The sequence below is a fragment of the Taudactylus pleione genome, unplaced genomic scaffold, assembly GCF_031769625.1.
Source record: "Taudactylus pleione unplaced genomic scaffold, aTauple2 ptg000190l, whole genome shotgun sequence".
Classification (NCBI taxonomy): Eukaryota; Metazoa; Chordata; class Amphibia; order Anura; family Myobatrachidae; genus Taudactylus; species Taudactylus pleione.
This window is the reverse complement of record NW_028284592.1, coordinates 3,768,613-3,788,008: the sequence shown is the minus strand read 5'-3', so window position 1 is coordinate 3,788,008 and position 19,396 is coordinate 3,768,613. Positions and strand designations below refer to the sequence as shown.

Below are 19,396 nucleotides of genomic sequence, written 5' to 3'. Positions count from 1 at the left end.
AGTATTTCAATATAATTAGTGTTAAATAAAGACAGAAAAATAAATATACACCTGTAAAAGGACCATGACATGACTTGCTGATTTTTGAGTGAAATGCTAAAGTCAGTAATTTTGCTGGAGATATTTCACCCAAGTGACTGTTCCAACCACAAGGAAATGATTAATATATTATCCCATCATCTTTGGGTACAATATAAAAATAGATGAATAGAATCCTAATAATAGGGTTTACTCTTCCAGTCTAAAAGCATTACTCACAGTGCCATCTAAGAGCCTGTGAGCTGGAGACATGGCTTGCTAATGAAGTGACGATCTGAGGGAGAGCAGGACAGTGACAGCTGAACCAGAGAAAGAAAGCTAAATTGAATGGTAGTCTAGGAAATATCAATATTTTAACATCGGTATCAAGAACAGCTGATCTAAGAACTTGGTTATCAGTTCTCAATCTTAAAATACTATGCAGGTTGCTACATTCCTTGCATTCTATAAATTATATTCTTCACATATATATGTATATATATGGATCTATATATATACAGTGTAATAGCAGCAGAATGAACTACTGTTATGAAATAGAGAGTTTCAGGAATAGAAGGAACACAAACCTCTGACATTGGTCCTTATCTATTCAGCACATTTGTTTCTTTAACCCCATCTTCCCTGAGTTTTTATTTGAATCTTGACACTGCAGAGTTTGGTTACCATCAGAGAATTTTCCTTCCACTAACATCTTGAGCAAAAAAGGTCTTTTTATGTGATGACCTCACACTTTTGCAAGTCAATAGCAAGCGTTCAGGGGTGAAGAGGTTAAAGATTTAGGTCATCATGTGTCCTTTCATTATATTTCATACCATCTCTGGTCAGATATGCTCGGAAGCATATCTGATTTGTGCAATGGTACTCATGCACAATCAGTAGTATCCCAACGGAGGAGCTGCTCGTACGCTTCCAGGTCCTGTAATATGGAGTAGAAGTTTTGGAGCAATTCCTAACACAAGTAAAAATGCATTGTCGCTAAGTGACCCCCACAGTTTACAAATATCATTCTAAAATAGATGGATACAATTAACGGAAGTTGTTAGTGTTGTTTACTGTTAGACAAAAGCTTACTTTTCACTTGTAGTACAACTTTAGCTTCCTGCATTGTTTCATGCAGGTCATGATATTGACTTTTAGGACGCAAAAGAAGCTGCTTGAATATTCCTTTGTACAACAGAACAACAGCCAAAACAATTCATACTTATAAATATCTTATCTTACATAGGTAGGGGGTTTCCCCATAGTTTTGTCATGCGTCTGCTGCCGCACCTTTTCATCCAGTGTAAGTGATCGTTTTCTTTTTAAAAAAAAAGTGCAACAATGAAAGTAACTACGATAAACACAGCAATAAAATATAAAAAATTAACAACAAAATTTGAGTTTTTAAAATAACTCCAGAGGGACACTGAGGAATCATCAATCGTGATACAATTACTTCAAAGGATAACATGAATTAAAAAAGGAATAACAAAAGCCAAGATTAAAACCAAGCACAAAAAAAAAAATACACCTTGTACATTGCGAGAAGTAAATTAAACTGTGCTTGGGGCAAGGTTGACAAAAAAGTTAAGGTCACAATAGGAAAATTTGACAACAGTCGACCTTTAGGCATATTCTGTTCTACTGCCGCACTTTTAAGCCCAACATACAAATATTTATACATTTCTGTTTTGAAAGCTTTCATATTCACTAGACTGCAGTATAGGTATTCCCAGTGGCACTGCACTGCCTGATGGTCTGAGTGCTTGTGACAATGTGCTCGCTGTGTATTTGGTTCAGAACCAGGCTCTGCTGAACGCTGCCCTCCAGTGATGGCTGCATGCAGCCCACCTGGAATGTCTGACCCAACTCTGTCTTCTCCCTTTTGGCTTGAGGCTCTCCAGAGTCATCCAATTCCTCATCCATTTCACTCTCCACTTCGCTGCCCTCATCTGCACAAACAAATAACCATGAAACTAGCACAAAGAGAAAGGGGGAAAGTGTGAGAAATACAAGCAAATTACTAATCATCTACACACCTAATGAAGGCAATACTGTTATAACATTAAATGGGATTTCTACTTTCAGAATAATTTATTGCTATTAAAGGGGGAGATTTAATAAAGCTTGGAGGGAGATAAAACTGGAGATAAATAAAATAGCACCAACCAATCAGCTCCTAACTGTCATTTTTCAAACACAGCCTGTAAAGTGACAGCTAGGAACTGATTGGTTGGTGCTATTTATCTCCTATTATATCTCCCTCCAATCTTTATTAAATCTCCCCCTTAGTGTTTCTTTTATTAAATACATTGTTTTATCTTAATGGCATATTGTGTTTTTCAGCAAGTTTTTATAACATCCAGGTAGGTTATTATTTTCTTTTACCCTTGGATACAGCACTGAACTGTTCCTACATTAAATATTAATCTGATCCAAAGAGCAGAGGTGAAGTTAACTGAAGCAGGACTACTTCTTACGCAAAGTAGTGTAAGCTCCAAATTTCTGAGGATTTCCAAACAACTGAACCTTTTAGGAAACTATCAATGCATCAAGTAAATGGTATTACTGTTATAGCAATGTGATACATGCAACAGATGACACCAATTAAAGGAGATACCTCTATAAGCTAACTAATCATTACAAATGGTCATGGCACTTAAGGTCTTAGAGGCTTCCAAAAAGTCTTCGGGGTAAAATTTATTAACGTGAGAGTTTTAGAAGTGGGGATGTTGCCCATAGCAAACAATCAGATTCTACTTAACATTTAACTAGCACCTTTTAGAAGATAATAGTTAGAATCTAATTGGTTGCTATGTGCAACATCTCCACTTCTAAAAACTCTCACTTTAGTAAATATACCCTTTAGAGACAATTAGTCTAAAGGTATTCATTTGAAGCAGTAGCTATATTAGATACTGTATATACAGATCTGTCCTAAATAACTATTGCCGTTGTGCTGAACAGCGCTTCTTAGCGCTCCAGGTCCAATGCAACTCGCCTTTTTCGCTCAAATGTGTATTTTAGTCGTTATGAAATGCGACAAAACCGATTAACGAGACTGCACTGCTTCATTTGATATGCGACATTTGTACATCTGTGTGTGAAGTCTGAATCTGTATACAAAGTATTACGATGCAGGGGCCGCAGCTTTTTTTTCATGCCAAGTTCCATTTTGCTGCATCAATGACTTTGTTCATATTTAAAACGAATTCCTGGGCAGTTAAAGTTGTAGCATGGCATCTCTAGTATGAGTATCAGAACGAGTGGTGATTTGCTGTGTCTGCGGTGTGAATAAGATGCAAAGTTAAAGAAAAAGTTGCTACGCTACACTGCTCAGCGCTGCTTACTCGCATTCTGCATTGATATACACTGTATATATATTTCAAAATCCACTTTAGATACACTACCATTCAAAAGTTTGTGGTCACTTAGAAATTTCCTTATTTTTGAAAGAAAAGCACTGTATTTTTCAATGAAGATAACATTAAATTAATCAGAAATACACTCTACACATTGTTAATGTGGTAAATTACTATACTAGCTGCAAACGTCTGGTTTTTAAAGGAATATCTACAAAGAGGCCCATTTCCAGCAACCATCACTCCATTGTTCTAATGGTACTTTGTGTTTGCTAAGCGCGTTAGAAGACTAATGGATGATTAGAAAACCCTTGAAACCCTTGTGTAATTATGTTTGCACAGCTGAAATTGGGTTTGCTCGTTAGATCAGCTATAAAACTGGCCATCCTTTGAGCTAGTTGTGTATCTGGAGCATCACATTTGTGGGTTCGATTAGACTTTCCAAATGGCCAGAAAAAGAGAACTTTCATGTGAAACTCGACAGTCTATTCTTGTTCTTAGAAATGAAGGCTATTCCATGTGATAAATTGCCAAGAAACTGAACATTTCCTACAACGGTGTGTACTTCTCCCTTCAGAGAACAGCACAAACAGGCTCTAACCAGAGTAGAAAGAGAAGTGGGAGGCCCCGGTGCACAACTGTGCAAGAAGATAAGTACATTAGAATCTCTAGTTTGAAAAATAGACACCTCACAAGTCATCAACTGGCAGCTTCATTAAATGATACCCGCAAAATGCTAGTGTCAATGTCTACAGTGAAAAGGCGACTCCGAGATGCTGGCCTTCTAGGCAGAGTGGCAAATAAAAAGCTATATCTGAGACTGGCCAATAAAAGGAAAAGATTAATATGGGCAAAAGAACACAGACATTGGACAGAGGAAGATTGAAAAAAAAGTGTTATGGACAGACGAATCCAAGTTTGAGGTGCCAATGTCTTGACTATATGTTCTATTCATTATGCAACTCATTTGATAAATAAAAGTCAGTTTTCATGTACAGTAAAACACAAAATTGTCTGGGTGACCCAAAAGTTACGGTAGTGTATAGGGTGGTGTAGTGCGATACTAAAGAATAGGATAGGGAGGGTTAAAATGGCTTATGCTACAGCTATAGACACTAGTAAGTTCCCCGTTATCACCAGAAATAGGATATGCGGTAAATATAATTGTGTGTCTATTTGTTAGCGCAACATATGGTTAATAATTGGATATACAATAGTGTATATTTCTGATGTTTAATAGGTTTCTGGGGCCAACGCGTCTCACCCGCTGGGTTCTGTGCGGGCTTCGTCAGGGCTGTACTACAGCCCTGACGAAGCCCGCGCAGGATCCAGCGGGTGAGACGCGTTGGCCACGCCCCTTCTCCTTGCCGCACGGACCCCAGAAACTTCCACACCGGCGATGAGACAGCATGCACGCTTACCACTGGAGCGCCTGCAGCAGCGGCTGCCACCTTCCATCTAAGGCAGCAATTCAAGCGCCAGCAGCGGACCGGAGTGCAAGCAAGGACCGGGAGGGTCCATACAAACAAAGACACAAGGATGTGCCATACCTTCACTAAGGAAAGCAACAACATAGCATGACGAGGTAGGAGGTGCGGGCACCTAACAAGGAAACCTGCAACTTTGTATTCAATACAGCAACATTGACGAGCTGATACATACTATAACTTTGACAAAGATACAAAGTAGGATCCAACTTTTATCTACTATAAAACCTTCTCTGGAATACCTCACTTATTATATTGTCTCCAATTATATTGGTTTTAAATTGTCTCAATTGTCGTTTTACTATTGTACTTGCACTGCATTTATTTTATATTATTTATGTCTGTTTTTTCTTTCTTACACTTATATACTTTTCTCAATTAATATTTATCAAGATAGTTATGGTCTTGTATCTATTTTCATAACGGTCATTTTAGTATCAATTTACTCGTGCATGATACTGTGTATTATTGTTTTTACTGTTTCTCCTATCTTGCACTTAATACCCCAGTTTTAATAGACAAGTACCTATTAAACATCAGAAATACACACTAATGTATATCCAATTATTAATCATATGTTGCACTAACAAATAGACACACAATTATATTTACAGCAAAATCCACTTTAAACAAGCTCAGCGCAGCTCACTCGCATCAGGCGTCTCGCGCCACATGGTGCATTGAGGCTAGGTATATGAGGACACATCTGTATGTACGTGAGTATATAGATTTTCTAACAATACAATAATAAGGCTGTGACCCTGTTTTCTTATACAACTTTATAATAAGCACATCTGTCATGCTGGGAAAATTAACATTCCCTTGATACACAATCTTAGAAGAAACAAGTAATCAGGCTTATGTAGGTCTCCTATTTACATTTTATTACAGTATCTGTAATAGTAAAACATGTTCACACAGCTCAAGCAGGACGTTATTTGATGACTGACAGGTTATGATCACTAAGAGGACATCAAAATCCAATTGTGGAATATTCTGCTACAAAGCCTGTGTGAATGTTCTATGCTGAGGATGTCAGATTAGAATCAATAGAAAGAAGGCCTAACTGTGGAAACTGCTCCTAATAAGGAGGGCTATAGGTAACCTTGTAGAATAATGGCTGTTGCAGACCTCTGGTTTCAATGGTTATTTAAAAGTAATGAGGTAGGCACTAGAAACACTAGGTGGGCTGATTAATACTTGCATGGCGCTGCAGCACAGTGGATATTATGTACTGCCTTCTGGGTTTCTAAATACCAAATTTGTAGGTAAAAATGAATCCTTCCTTAGGTGTAAACACTTTGTGCTGTAATGGAGAGTAGGGAATGCCTTTAAGATACACCCATCTCTACTAGTTGTACCTTAATTCAATCATCTAATTTAATATATAAGATGTACACTTTGCAAATGTATGATTGCTCCTTGGTCTCTATGTATTTGGAATACCACAATCCACCCATCACACAGAGGACCCTATAAATGAGCAAAAATAAAATGTATCTTGCCACACACAGCTGAGCCTGGTGCAACGGTGAAAAATCAAACTGAGGTTTAAAAGAATGGCTCTGAATTCCATTGTGCATTCACTGTTCATAGGACAAACCCCTGTAGGGGCGATTCAATTATTTTTTAAGCCGTGATAATTAATATGCGCCCAGTGTTGCAATTAATTTGTTCTGGGCGCTCATTAATTATCGCACTCTTCGCCCCGGGTTTAGCCGTGTAAAACGGCGAAATCAGTCTAAAGTTCTGGTTAGAGTGCGATAACTGCGATTAGCGCGTCCTAACCAGAGGGGTTTCTCACACATTTCTGCTCACACCATCCTGAGGGTGCGAGCAGAAGTGCAGGCACAGCCGGCTTTTGCGCCCTGATGGAGCAACAATAGAATTGCTCCGTCAGGCGTCTTAAAAAAAAAAGCCGCCAGCAAAATGTTTGAATCACTCCCTGTGTGTCCAAAAAGGGGAGAACAAGTATTTAGCAGAGAAGGTGCACTACTGGAAGCAGCCACTAGGGCAGCAGGAAAGGTGGAGTTCTTAACATACAATTATATTAGATGGGCCTGTTTGCATAGCTTTGTAATATTGAAAAACATATAGATATAGAGCATCCACAATTATCACATAGCTCAGCAAATGACAGTGTTAGAATTCATAGTCACAAGAAGATAATATTAATACTTAATTTACCTGCAAAACCATTTCTAATTTACTAAGTAATTAAATATAAAAATAAATGACGTTAAAGAATGACATTAGTTTGAACTATAGAGGTCATATATAACAGAAGTAAGGCTCAGCAATTAGGAGTGGATGTCACACTCAGAAGAGCATGCAAAACACACAATATTCATGTTGTTACATGTAAGAAATTAGCGTTATGGTTGAGCGATAATCACCTTTTTCCATATTTCCAGGAGATGCATCATTTAAGTCACCAAACTACAAGAAATAAATATGAATGCTGTCAATGCATTGTTGTTCAGAGTACAACTCACATTTATGATAAAAAAAAAAAAACATTTTATAAAATGAAACAAAATATCTTTGTAAACAAATCAGCTTAGCAAATTGACAAAGTAAAGTTATTCAGGGGACTCCAAAATTACCTCTTAAGATGCCAACTCTGTGGGATGCCCCTCTGGGAGATCCTAAAGGGGGAAGGACCCAGTGGGAACTGGGGAGGTGTGTTACTGTGAATGGCTGTATCATGTTCCCACCATCCTCACATCTCTGCAGAATTGGACATGATCCAGAAGGGTAATCTACTCTCCCTGGATCCTAGCAGAGCCACCCGAAATTAGGAAATCTTCTGGAGTGTAATCAAGTTTGCTCTTAACCTTGAAGTTATGTACTACTGTACATGGATGAGCCACATGTGTAAAGTGGAGTATATATACTGTATGGGTAACCAAGTTTGGTTGGCTAAGGATAGTATAAATTGCAGACAGCAGTCATTAGCTTACATAATATGTATGTTAATACTCCATTACAGTCAATTTACATACAACAGGAAAAGATTTCAACAAATAAATCCACTACCAATTGTAATGTGAATGCAAATCCGGACACCCACTGCGAATGGATTGTGAATGAAATACAGATGGAATACTAATGAGACTATACACATGCTCTAGAGCATACACATCTGTGCAATAGCACCGCGCTACTCTGCTGTCATCATTATCATCGGCACTTACAGTACACCCACCCATCCAATGCTAGATGCAAGAGATGCTTCCAAAAGGCAGACGCATGACTTAGAATAGTGGGCAACTCTGTCTACATGCCCATGGCATACCCACAAATCAGTTCTCTTGGGTGCGTTGCCACCCAGCCATGCTCAATAATGGCCTCAGAGAAACAGGTGAGCTGTATAAAACTCAGAACCTTGAGCATGCTCTATGCAGCCCATTATGTATACGAAAAATCCATAGAAGCATTTAAAGTTGCCTTTGACTAAAAAAATGAGGCCAAATTTATTTATGTAATTACTTACTGTATATTTGAACAAAACATGTGAATATCTGGGAAATGTTATTACATATAGCTATATTTTTCCAATCTTTAATTCAAAATGTTTATTTTCTGACTCTTGATGCTCCCAAATGAACAGGATGAGTGGAAATAGATTGCCATATGTATTCTACTTTATTTGGCCCCTAGAAGGAAACATGGGGTGGATTTTCATCTCACGCAAGTGTCCGAATTATTAATTTCAAAGTGATGGAAGTCCTAGTGTGGGGATGCATACAAAGTATACACTAAAAAAAATATTTTCACTGTCAGAATATAATCTGGTTTTTTTTACAGCTTTATATAAACAATAAAATTTGACAATATAAAAATACTACAGGATTGCTCAAAAAGCAGAAGCTATCCAATGAAATCATTTGTTGACAAACTTACCTCTCCCATGACTGCTATTGGGGATTCTCCAGTTGCCTGGGCAACCCTGTGTTCAACTAAATAAAACATGTATTCATCGTAGAGAAGGCGAATCAGATGGAAAGAGCCAAAGCTAGCAGCACTGCGCAAGGTTAAGTCGCGAATAACCATGGAACTGTTTAAGAAACAAAGATCCATAGATTTAAATGTTAGCATCCCACATGCATTTTTTAAGTATTCACACTAACATTGGAACTCTTAAAAACATTTTTTTCAAACATATACAGAAAGCACATTTGCTTTCCATCACTAAAAAAATGGTTACATTTAAGATGTAGAATTGGTTAACATCTATAATTAAAATATACAGCTACTGCAAATGCGAAACTCTTCCAATGAATTTGCAATTTAAAGTTTAATCAAAATTAACTAAAGCACACAAAACAAATTGTATTATTGCAATTTTATAAATTCTACAGATTTCAGATTCCATATTATATTAGTGTGAAGCACCAAAAAGGCAAAGAATTGGAAACAATCCTGGACTGTTAGTTGCTGCAGTGGTGTGTACCGCAAGCTTACTTGGTTAGCAGTGAAAACATTGGCAGTATAAAATGAGAACCTTGTTTTCTGTTTGACTATGCTACATTGACCAACATATAACTGTGCAGGGGCAGATTACCAGCTATTCTAGTCTAGTTGATATACTGTTAGTGTACACCAGACAAGTCAAACATATTGACATACTTTCATCTTAGTTCAGTTTTAAAAGTTATCACGTCCTATAAGATTTCTCCTGAAATTGGAAAATTGGTGGCTACAAAAAGTTGTCAAATATCGGGAAGAAAACATTAAAGTTAATGTTTTCTTCCCGATACTTGACATCTCTTTGCTTAAACTTTATTGTTGGTTTTTCTTAATAATAAGCCTTTCAAAATTGCATATAAGACTTTTTTTTTTTCTTGTGGCCCACACACTCTGAGACCTTGAATATTCAGCCCGGTTGGGATTTTGAGTTTGACATGCCCGGTGTACATGGTTTAGAGCAGATTCAACTGAGTTTTCCTAAACTTTGATAGCAAGTTTCCACTTAAGAAAAATTGCAGGTAAAAGATCAACAGAAAAGCATGCAGTCACTTGGGCACATTGATAGTCTATCTATCTTTTCGTCACAGTGATCTCTTTAAATTACAATTTAAAGAGAGGTTTCATTTCATACAGCTCATCTTTACTATTTCAGATGATCTGGATTGCAGGCATTAGATGTAATGGGATCTACTAACTAGATCTATATCTCCACATAACATAAGGATTTCAGGGGAAGGTTACTGACAGTCATTGCATATACTGTAATGTAGTGTAGGAGGAAGTACCATGAAAGATACACACTAAAAAACCTTAAGTAAAATAAAACAAATTACCAAGCAAAATGATTGCGTATATATCACTGAAAAATCTCAAACTGCTAAACTGCAACATGTGCAAAAGGAAAGGGGGATGTAATCTGCACAGGTCTGGGTAGATAAGAATTATCTCTGTAGGCCCCTAGTATTTATCTCAGAATGATTCAATTCTTAATTATGGGTATTAGGGGGTGCTATCATCAACAACATATTAACAGATTATGCAGAGAGAAGGACAGAAAAGGGTTGTCTTTGTTGATGCACTCAACAGACAACCTTTTCTGTCCTTCTCTCTGCATAAACTGCAACATGTACCAGAAAATGGTCTTTGAAGTCCTAAAAATAAGTTTTCAAAATGGACACTGTAACAAATATTCCTGTTATTTACCTGCAGCAGAGATGTTTCTTCTATATGGGATTGTAAAAGAGCCCATACATGGTGCAATGCACCGTGTAGGGCGACTGCCGATCCGTCGGAAGACGTATCGTGCTTTCCCAGCTGACAATCGTGACTGCACAATATGCCGGCTCCCCCCTCCACCATCTGAATGGGATCGTACATCGCATCCCAGATCTGATGAACCTGCGGGAAGATCTGGGGATGCGATGTACGATCCTGCGGAAGCACACGGCGCGATCTCAGGTACGATATCGTGCCCATACACGGCACGATATAGCACCTATATCATGCCAATCCGTCGGATCGGCACGTATATCGTGCCGTGTATGGCCAGTTTTACTTATGTTCTGGAATAAGTTCTGAACCTACTCTAGAACAAAATTGTATATTTCTGAACTGAATGGGGAATGTGTTTTTTTATATCAGGTAAAGAAATTCTTCTTTAATTCTTGTAATTCCTTAAACTGCAGCAGGGAGAAAAACATACTGTCACGGTGGATTATTTTATCTTTTCCTTCAGCTGCATTATTAAAGGTCAAGGTTTATTATTTATTCCAGAATGGCTGGAAATACATATATATGTATACAAAGTCTATTAAAAACATTCTTTGATTGGTGGCTCCCATTCATTAAGTCCCAACTTTACAAACAAGTTGTTTGTTTTTACCAGTCTTTCCAATTTACTATGTTTTAAGACTGAATGTGGGAGCAATGCTTTGCATTATTGGAAGGTGGGGTCTTAATTATGTTCACTGCAAACAGGGAGTGGGAGACACCAATTTGATTTATGGACCTAATGGCAAAGCCTGAATGATTTGTTAGTGTTTAATAAAGAAGATTTGAAATTTAAAATATATAATTAATACTGCCTCTAAATTTACCCCTATCTGATACAGAACCATAAAGTGTTAGATGGAAATAAAAAGAACACCATACAAAGGCTTTTTAAATCTCTTCAGATTATGCCGAAGTATTTAAAAAAAATATATTTTTTTTTTTCTACAAAGATTCAAAAACAATTGTACCACTTATTTCTCCATTATCTGTTCTTGTGCTCTATGCTTTTAAATATAGCGTAATCTCCTGCAAAAAATGCTACAGAAATTTCATCTGTCCACACAACTATTATGAAGTTGAAAGTTAATGGCAGGTTACAGAAGACTAGCTTCCCACACCCACAGAGCTGCTTACATCTACTATTGTGTATCATGGAGCATCTGACTATGCAGGTGTCCTGTGATTTCTCCAGTCATTGAGTTTATGTTGCACTTCACACAATTAGCAGGGCCAGCAATATACCCTCTCTATGAAATAAAATATAAAAAAATAAGCTGAAGGAGGAAAGAGAATTGGAGTTCAGTGTTTTTGTTATTATACTTTGAACTGTACAGTTATTTGCTATTTATTCATTCAGAATAACTGTCACTACAAGTCAATTGTGTCTGTATAAGACCCATGTGCTATAGCTAGGTATCAACTGGTGAAATAAAAATTTGTCCCATTAACTGAAGGCATTTCTACAGATTACCTGAGTTATAGCCAACACTATAACTCAGGTAATCTCTGTATGATTAAAAAGCAGTGTTGGCATAAGAGGTGGTTTGTTTCCATGGCAGCATTACCTGTAAAATGACCATTTAAGCAGGAACTGTCGTGCTGCCTTAGGAAAGCTGGGCCTTCCTTCATACGGTTTCAGTGCTTGTGTTACCACATTATCCAGCCAGGCAGCCCACTGCTCCAAAGTGCTTTGCTGCTGAAGAGTCATTTTGAAGTCGGTTTCTAGTCTTTGCACCATGTTGTCATCACACTGGCACACCCAGGAAGCCTGCTCCTATCACAAACCAATATACAATTACATTCCATGTCACATGTCAACGGTTCTACCAATACAGCAGCATTATCTAGTGAGTTACGCATGTAAATTCCCCTCCACATAACTGAGATCAAGATACTTCTGCCCAAAAACTGCCCACAAATGTCATGGCCCTCTGGTTTATATATTTCATTTACCAACTTATTTGATTAAACAGGGGCGATCACATATTTGTATATTAACACTATCTGGTAAATAAAAACATGGCAAAAGGCAGGGTGTTATGTTTGTGAAATATATTGCTAAAATTGCAGCTACAACACTATGTTTTATTATACCAGAAGTAGTTATAACCTGAGCTGTATCTAGACATTTTAGTTCACTAGATGAGAGAGAACACTGGCATACCATCTTCCCATCTTGGTTGGTGCTATAGTAGGTGAAACCGTAAAGAGAGTGGCCAAGCCTCAAATCTTTCAAAAATAGAAAAAGATGAATGGAACCATTTTGTATTTCTCTGGATTAAACGGTAAATGTGTACAGCATTTATGTGTATTGTATAACTAGTGCTCATATGTGTTGAAGGGCATTATAGTGAGCACTTTTTTAGTGAAGTGGTGAATACTATTCTATTTAATAACTGCATGTACACAAGGCCAACAATCGTATCACTAACAAGCATAGTAATGGTAACAGGGGCTTGTAGCTATACATTCCGTTTGTTTTACCTGGACATTGGCAAAGTCCACACGGTTGAGGTCATTGAGCATCTGGTTAATCTGAGATGTGTTCTGGAGCACAGCACGTGCTGCCTGAGCCAAATGATTGAGAGATGTGTATCTTCGCAGAGTTTGAGCAAAGGCACTTACAGCAGCAACCTGTTAAAGAAAACAAAATATTGATCATCCAGTAGCAGTGGTAACTGGTAAACCAGCCATTTTTGTGGAGGAAGTCACTCACCTTGGTTTGTACCATTCTCTGTGGAATATTACTCATGGCACTAGAGAGCCAACCTTCAAGGCTTTTTGCAAAATTACGAACGGCTTGGGTCAAGGCACCTTGATAAAGAAAAATGCAAAATGCCGTAAACATGCATAGCAAACAATATGTCCATTTTTAATTCTCAGTATGATTGCACAAGTTTAACAATAGTGATTTATAGTTATACATAGCTGTTGATAATTTTTTATATGTTCTCTAAGCTAAAATTAGGTTTGTCTATAAAACAACCATATTTATTTGTTGCCCTCTCTCACCTCAAAAATATGCAAGTTAGTTTTATTTCTCAACTTTAGATATCTAGACTGTCTGATGGATGTATAAGTTACAGCATTCTTACCCACAACACACTGAGAAAATCCTGCACTGTAAACTATAAAAATTTTCATTTATTTTCAAATATCTTTAGTGTAGTTAGGGGAGTCTCAAACACATGGCGGTTTCTGTGCAATGTCTCCTAAATCAGTCATATTGGATAACAAACATGCAATGTGTGTTCAGCTTAACAATTTTATCACAAACCTGAGAAAAAGTGAGACACAATCATATATATAAAATTCATTGGTCTGTGTGTTTGTTTTTTTTGTTTTTTCGGTTATGCATTTGGACACCCCTGCACTGATTGGGATGAATCCAATGCGAGGTGGTCTCCAGTTGGATCCAGGCCAGGTTTTAGGAGGGTTAGGGTCCTAATAAGACTTCCCGACGGTGTACGCTGGGCAGAACTTTGACCCGGTTAGCCAGTTCTGAGACTTCCACTTGATAGATTTAGATGAAAACTTCAGAGAGGGGTGGAAATTGGTCCAGGATGCCTAATGGAGTGGTTGGGATCCTGGTCGGACCTTACGGCGGAGTGCACCAGTAAAACTTTGATCCAGGGAGCCTGTTCTGGGCCTTCCACTGGATGGATTTGGACGACATCACATAATTTAGATGAAAACTTCACAGAGTGGTAACACTGGATCCCAGAAGATATACTAAGGGGTTGAGGTCCTGTTGGACTTCCCATTAGTGTACACTGGGCAGAACTTTGACCCAGGGAGCATATTCTGGGCCTTCCAGTGGATGGATTTGTATAACATCACATAATAAAACTTAATAACTTGAAGATTTAAACCCGGAGACATCAGCTACTACGTTATAAAAATCAAAATACCCATTAGTACCTCTGACCAAAAATTGGCAGCAAAGCAAAGTGAGACAAGTCTCATGAACAAGTCCAGGATTCCAGTCCCCAACAATACACCTGCACATACCCATCCAGACTGTCTGGCAAAGTATCACTCAGCTGCCCAAAAACATTTTCAATAAAAATTTTGTCAATAACTGAGTTTCTATCTATGTAATAAGTGATCGCAAAAATCTTTCTGATCATTGCTTAATAATGAAGAGAGCCATTATCTTGTTGTTTCTATTACATAAGACGCTAAATACTAAATGCAAATGCAATTGATAGACAATAAACTTGTACAGGCAATTAAAGTATCTAGAATATATATTTCCCAGATTCTTCTCCACCACACTTAAGACATCTAAAACAACGCACTGGGCCTGCTTTAGGTGTCTACTATTGGTGCAGCTACACAGGAAATCATGCTTATTGGCTCTGTTGGCTCAATCAGTCCTAGGGTACTACTGGTACTATTTTTCCACAGGGGAAGAACAACAACCAGGGGGAATGAAGAGAAGGGAAAAAAAATATAGAGCTGGGAAGGGTGAATAAGAGAGAATAGGAAACATTGGAAATTCAAGAAACCCATCTACAGTGCAGGAAGGGGAGGCACAAAGTCCTACATTTGATATGCTAATTGATATGCTAATTGATATATACTAACAAGTTTCCAGTATTGTTACCCAGACAATCAGACATGTGCTTCCATTTTGCTACTCATTTAAGATCAGTCAGAGCTAATTGCTGATTTGAGGTTTGGTTTTAAGATGGGTAACCATTAGCCAATATTTTGCCCGATTTGGCCGACATATCATCAAAATTGGCTAATGTGCATGCACTATGTCGGGCGAAGTATGCTCCCATTTGGTTGTCAGTAGCATTGCTCAATCTGACAATGCGACTGATGACCTCATGCAGCGGATTGCGGCTGGTTCCGACATATCGGGCGGTCTGGCACCGGATCGTCTAATGTGTATCAGCCACTTGATATGTCGGCCCATTGCCCGTGCGGTTGTGCATTGCATTGCTTGGTACACACATTGTTTAGTGTGATTCCAGCTTTACTGTCAATTTGCACTTTGCCTATAAGTATCCTGCTTTGAGCAGCACTTTAGTTCATACCAACCTCTAAGAATTTTTATTATGTGTAAATAGAGACAATTAACCTGCAGATAGTTTGACAGAGGGTTTTTGCAGAGAATCTACAGTAGCTCTGTTTCATTAAAATGAATTCCATTAGCTGCCGTGTGCAATACTGTACCTGCACAGAGATTTACTTCAGAATTTTCAGACAGTGAGCTATACAAAAAAGAAGTTGAATCCAATGGGTGTAACAGATTAATTTGGTGAACAATACATTGTCACCACTTGTCTTTTTATGGCTGCAAGCGAAGGTCATAAGTTTATTCATGTAGTGCAAAGCCGTAGGCGGCAAATTGTTCTGTGCTATACGGCATGTAATAAGTCTTGCGCAACACAGACATACACATCAATTGAAAGCAGCTTTGTTTGCCACAAGGTTCTTTGGGATTACTGCTCTTCAGAAAATCACATTGACTTTCAAATTCCTGCTGCTTGGCTCATGGGCAGAACACAGACACACATGCTGCAGCTCAATAATGACTAGAAGGACAAAATATCGTAACCATTAAGCTCTATGCACAAATAGTACATTCATGGAAGAAAAAAAAAAAGATTATCTGTAATCCCCATTAGTAAGATTACCTGTCTTTGACATGGATGGTGTACAATTTTTCATAAAAAGAAGAAAAATGTTTTAGCAACATAAAGTGCGTGATTAGACCACGCTGACCAAGCATTACGTAGGCGTATTGGCTAGTGAGCCAGAACAAGCGACAGTGCCAGCTCAGTTAGACCTTGAACGTGTTATTTTATACCTGTGCATCAGCTAAGGAAGCACAGATTAAAAACTGTTCAGAGCCAGGATTTATTGTACCAGTACTGATCTACCATGGATGGATTATTTCTGGGCTGAGACACCTTTTAATATTTAAATAAATAAGACTAACTGGAAAAATTGAGCCATTGTATACCTACACAACACTAATATGCAGGATTCATGAACAGGCTGTGCTGTGAAGTAATAAGAAGCAGTCACAGGAATGATATTGGCAGCTAATTCAGTTGCTAGACATTATTCATGTTATATGCTGTGCAAATGTCAGCAAGAATCTATTAATTCACTATGTCAGTCACTTACAGCATTACGGTCCATATGTGCAATGAAACCAATGAATGCTGTTGATTAAATAATTGATAAAAGGGGAGTTCTACCTCATGACAAAATTGTTTTCCAAGCGGATTACTTTAATTTAATTGCCATCAGTGTCAAAAAGACCTACAGAATGTATATAATGGATTCAAAAGTACAGACTCAAACTTATCTGTAGTTATCTCTAAGAGACATGAACATAAGTAAGTCATCATAGGGTAAACTGGAAAGTAGTGGCATATCCTCTGTCCTGGAATGTTCTTGAGATTTCCAAATTTTGGTTGGCTCTCGTGGACTGTCGCCCATTTCCAGAGAGTGGGCAATCCGGGGCGGCTTGATGACATGATTCAAGTTCAACTGCATCACTTTGGCACCATCTTCAGCAATACAATGCTGGGAATTATGGGTTTGTATAGTGGTGGGAGTGGCCACAATGGCAGCACCACACTTGTAAGAGGAAAATAACTTGTCTAAAGTCTGTTTGTTGCTTCTTGTGTTGTATATAGTCCTCATGAAAGGGTTCCACTGTACTTTACCCAGCTCCTCGTTGTAACCTCTTCTCCCCCTTTTTTTGTATAGTATACACCGTCATTCCACCTCAGTCCAATAAGAGTTATGCATAATCAAGAACTATTGTACTATTGTGCAGACTATATGATGATTAATTTATTCACCGGATGCATCAGTTACATCTGCTGGTCATGTCCTTGTCCAGTAGTCTGGATTCTTCAGAAGTGCATGTGTGTAAGTGTGGGTATTGGTACAAATTCAGGTGTATACTGGTATTGGTTTTTACAGGTTCTATTTACGCAAAAATGTTTTTGGCCCCTCGCTCACAGCGGCAGCTATGAACCTTAAAGATATACACAAAAAGGACATTCAAATGCACATAATGATGGATTAAAACTAAAAAAATGCCAATATGTGACTGTGTGTCCCAACATAAGTAGTCCCAATCTAGAACTTTTCCAAGGGCATGTGTGCGCCCTGTCTAGGTGTATGTACAGTCAGGTGCATAAATATTGGGACATTGACAGAATTGTCATATTTTGGCCTCTATTCACCACCACAATGGCTTTGAAATGAAACAAACAAGATGTGCTTTAACTGCAGACTTTCAGATTTAATTTGAGGGTAATTCCATCCAAATCAGGTGAACGGTGTAGGAATTACAACGGTTTCTATATGTGCCTCCCACTATTTAAGGGGCCAAAAGTAATGGGAAAAACTAAACAATCCTAAATCTAACTTTCACTTTTTAATACTTTGTTGCAAATCCTTTGCAGGCAATTACAGCCTGAAATATGGAACGCATAGACATCACCAGACGCTGGGTTTCATCCCTGGTGATGCTCTGCCAGGCCTCTACTGCAAATGTCTTCAGTTCCTGCTTGTTCTTGGGGCATTTTCCCTTCAGTTTTGTCTTCATCAAGTGAAATGCATGCTCAATCGGATTCAGGTCAGGGGATTGACTTGGCCATTGCATAACATTCCACTTTTTAGCCTTAAAACACTCTTTGGTTGCTTTTGCAGTATGCTTCGGGTCATTGTCCATCTGCACTGTGAAGCGCCGTCCGTGGGTTCTGAAGCATTTGACTGAATATGAGCATTTAATATTGCCTGAAACACTTCAGAATTCATTCTGCTGCTTTTGTCAGCAGTCACATCATCAATAAATACAAGGGAACCAGTTCCATTGGCAGCCATACATGCCCACGCCATGACACTACCACCACCATGCTTCATTGATGAGGTAGTATGTTTTAGATCATGAGCAGTTCTTTTCCTTCTCCATACTCTTCTCTTCCCATCACTCTGGTACAAGTTGATCTTTGTCTCATCTGTCCATAGGATGTTGTTCCAGAACTGTAATGGCTTTTTTAGATGTTGTTTGGCAAACTCTAATCTGGTCTTCCCATTTTTGTGGCTCTCCAATGGTTTACATCTTGTGGTGAACCCTCTATATTCACTCTTGTGAAGTATTCTCATGATTGTTGACTTTGACACATATAGACCTACCTCCTGGAGAGTGTTCTTGATTTGGCCAACTGTTGTGAAGGGGTTTTTCTTCACCAGGGAAATAATTCTTCTGTCATCCACCACAGTTGTTTTCCGTGGTCTTCTGGGTCTTTTGGTGTTGCTGAACTCTCCGGTGCGTTCTTCCTTTTTAAGAATGTTCCAAACAGTTGATTTGTCCACACCTAATGTTTTTGCTATCTCTCTGATGGGTTTGTTTTGATTTTTCAGCCTAATGATGGCTTGCTTCACTGATAGTGACAGCTCTTTGGATCTCATATTGAGAGTCGACAGCAACTGATTCCAAATGCAAATGTCACACCTAGAATCAACTCCAGACCTTTTACCTGCTTAATTGATAATGAAATAACGAGGGAATAGCCCACACCTGTCCATGAAATAGCTTTTGAGTTGATAGTCCCATTACTTTTGGCCCCTTAAAAAGTGGGAGTCACATATAGAAACTGTTGTAATTCCTACACCGTTCACCTGATTTGGATGTAATTACCCTCAAATTACATCTGACAGTCTGCAGTTAAAGCACATCTTGTTTGCTTCATTTCAAAGCCATTGTGGTGCTGAATAGAGGCCAAAATATGAAAATTCTGA

At 38.3% G+C, this 19,396-nt stretch overlaps 1 protein-coding gene across 1 annotated transcript in view; it reads right to left on the bottom strand.

Annotated features, from left to right (window-relative positions):
- Positions 1-1,728: 1,728 nt before the first annotated feature.
- The window catches only part of RFX3 (regulatory factor X3), a 374,165-nt gene continuing 356,497 nt past the window's right edge, over positions 1,729-19,396 (bottom strand). The window contains exons 13-18 of the mRNA XM_088476634.1: positions 13,329-13,426; positions 13,097-13,246; positions 12,178-12,386; positions 8,774-8,927; positions 7,264-7,306; positions 1,729-1,970 (exon numbers count right to left, since the gene is read on the bottom strand). Coding sequence (XP_088332760.1) covers positions 1,729-1,970; positions 7,264-7,306; positions 8,774-8,927; positions 12,178-12,386; positions 13,097-13,246; positions 13,329-13,426 — 896 coding nt within the window. The remainder of the gene's footprint in view (positions 1,971-7,263; positions 7,307-8,773; positions 8,928-12,177; positions 12,387-13,096; positions 13,247-13,328; positions 13,427-19,396) is intronic.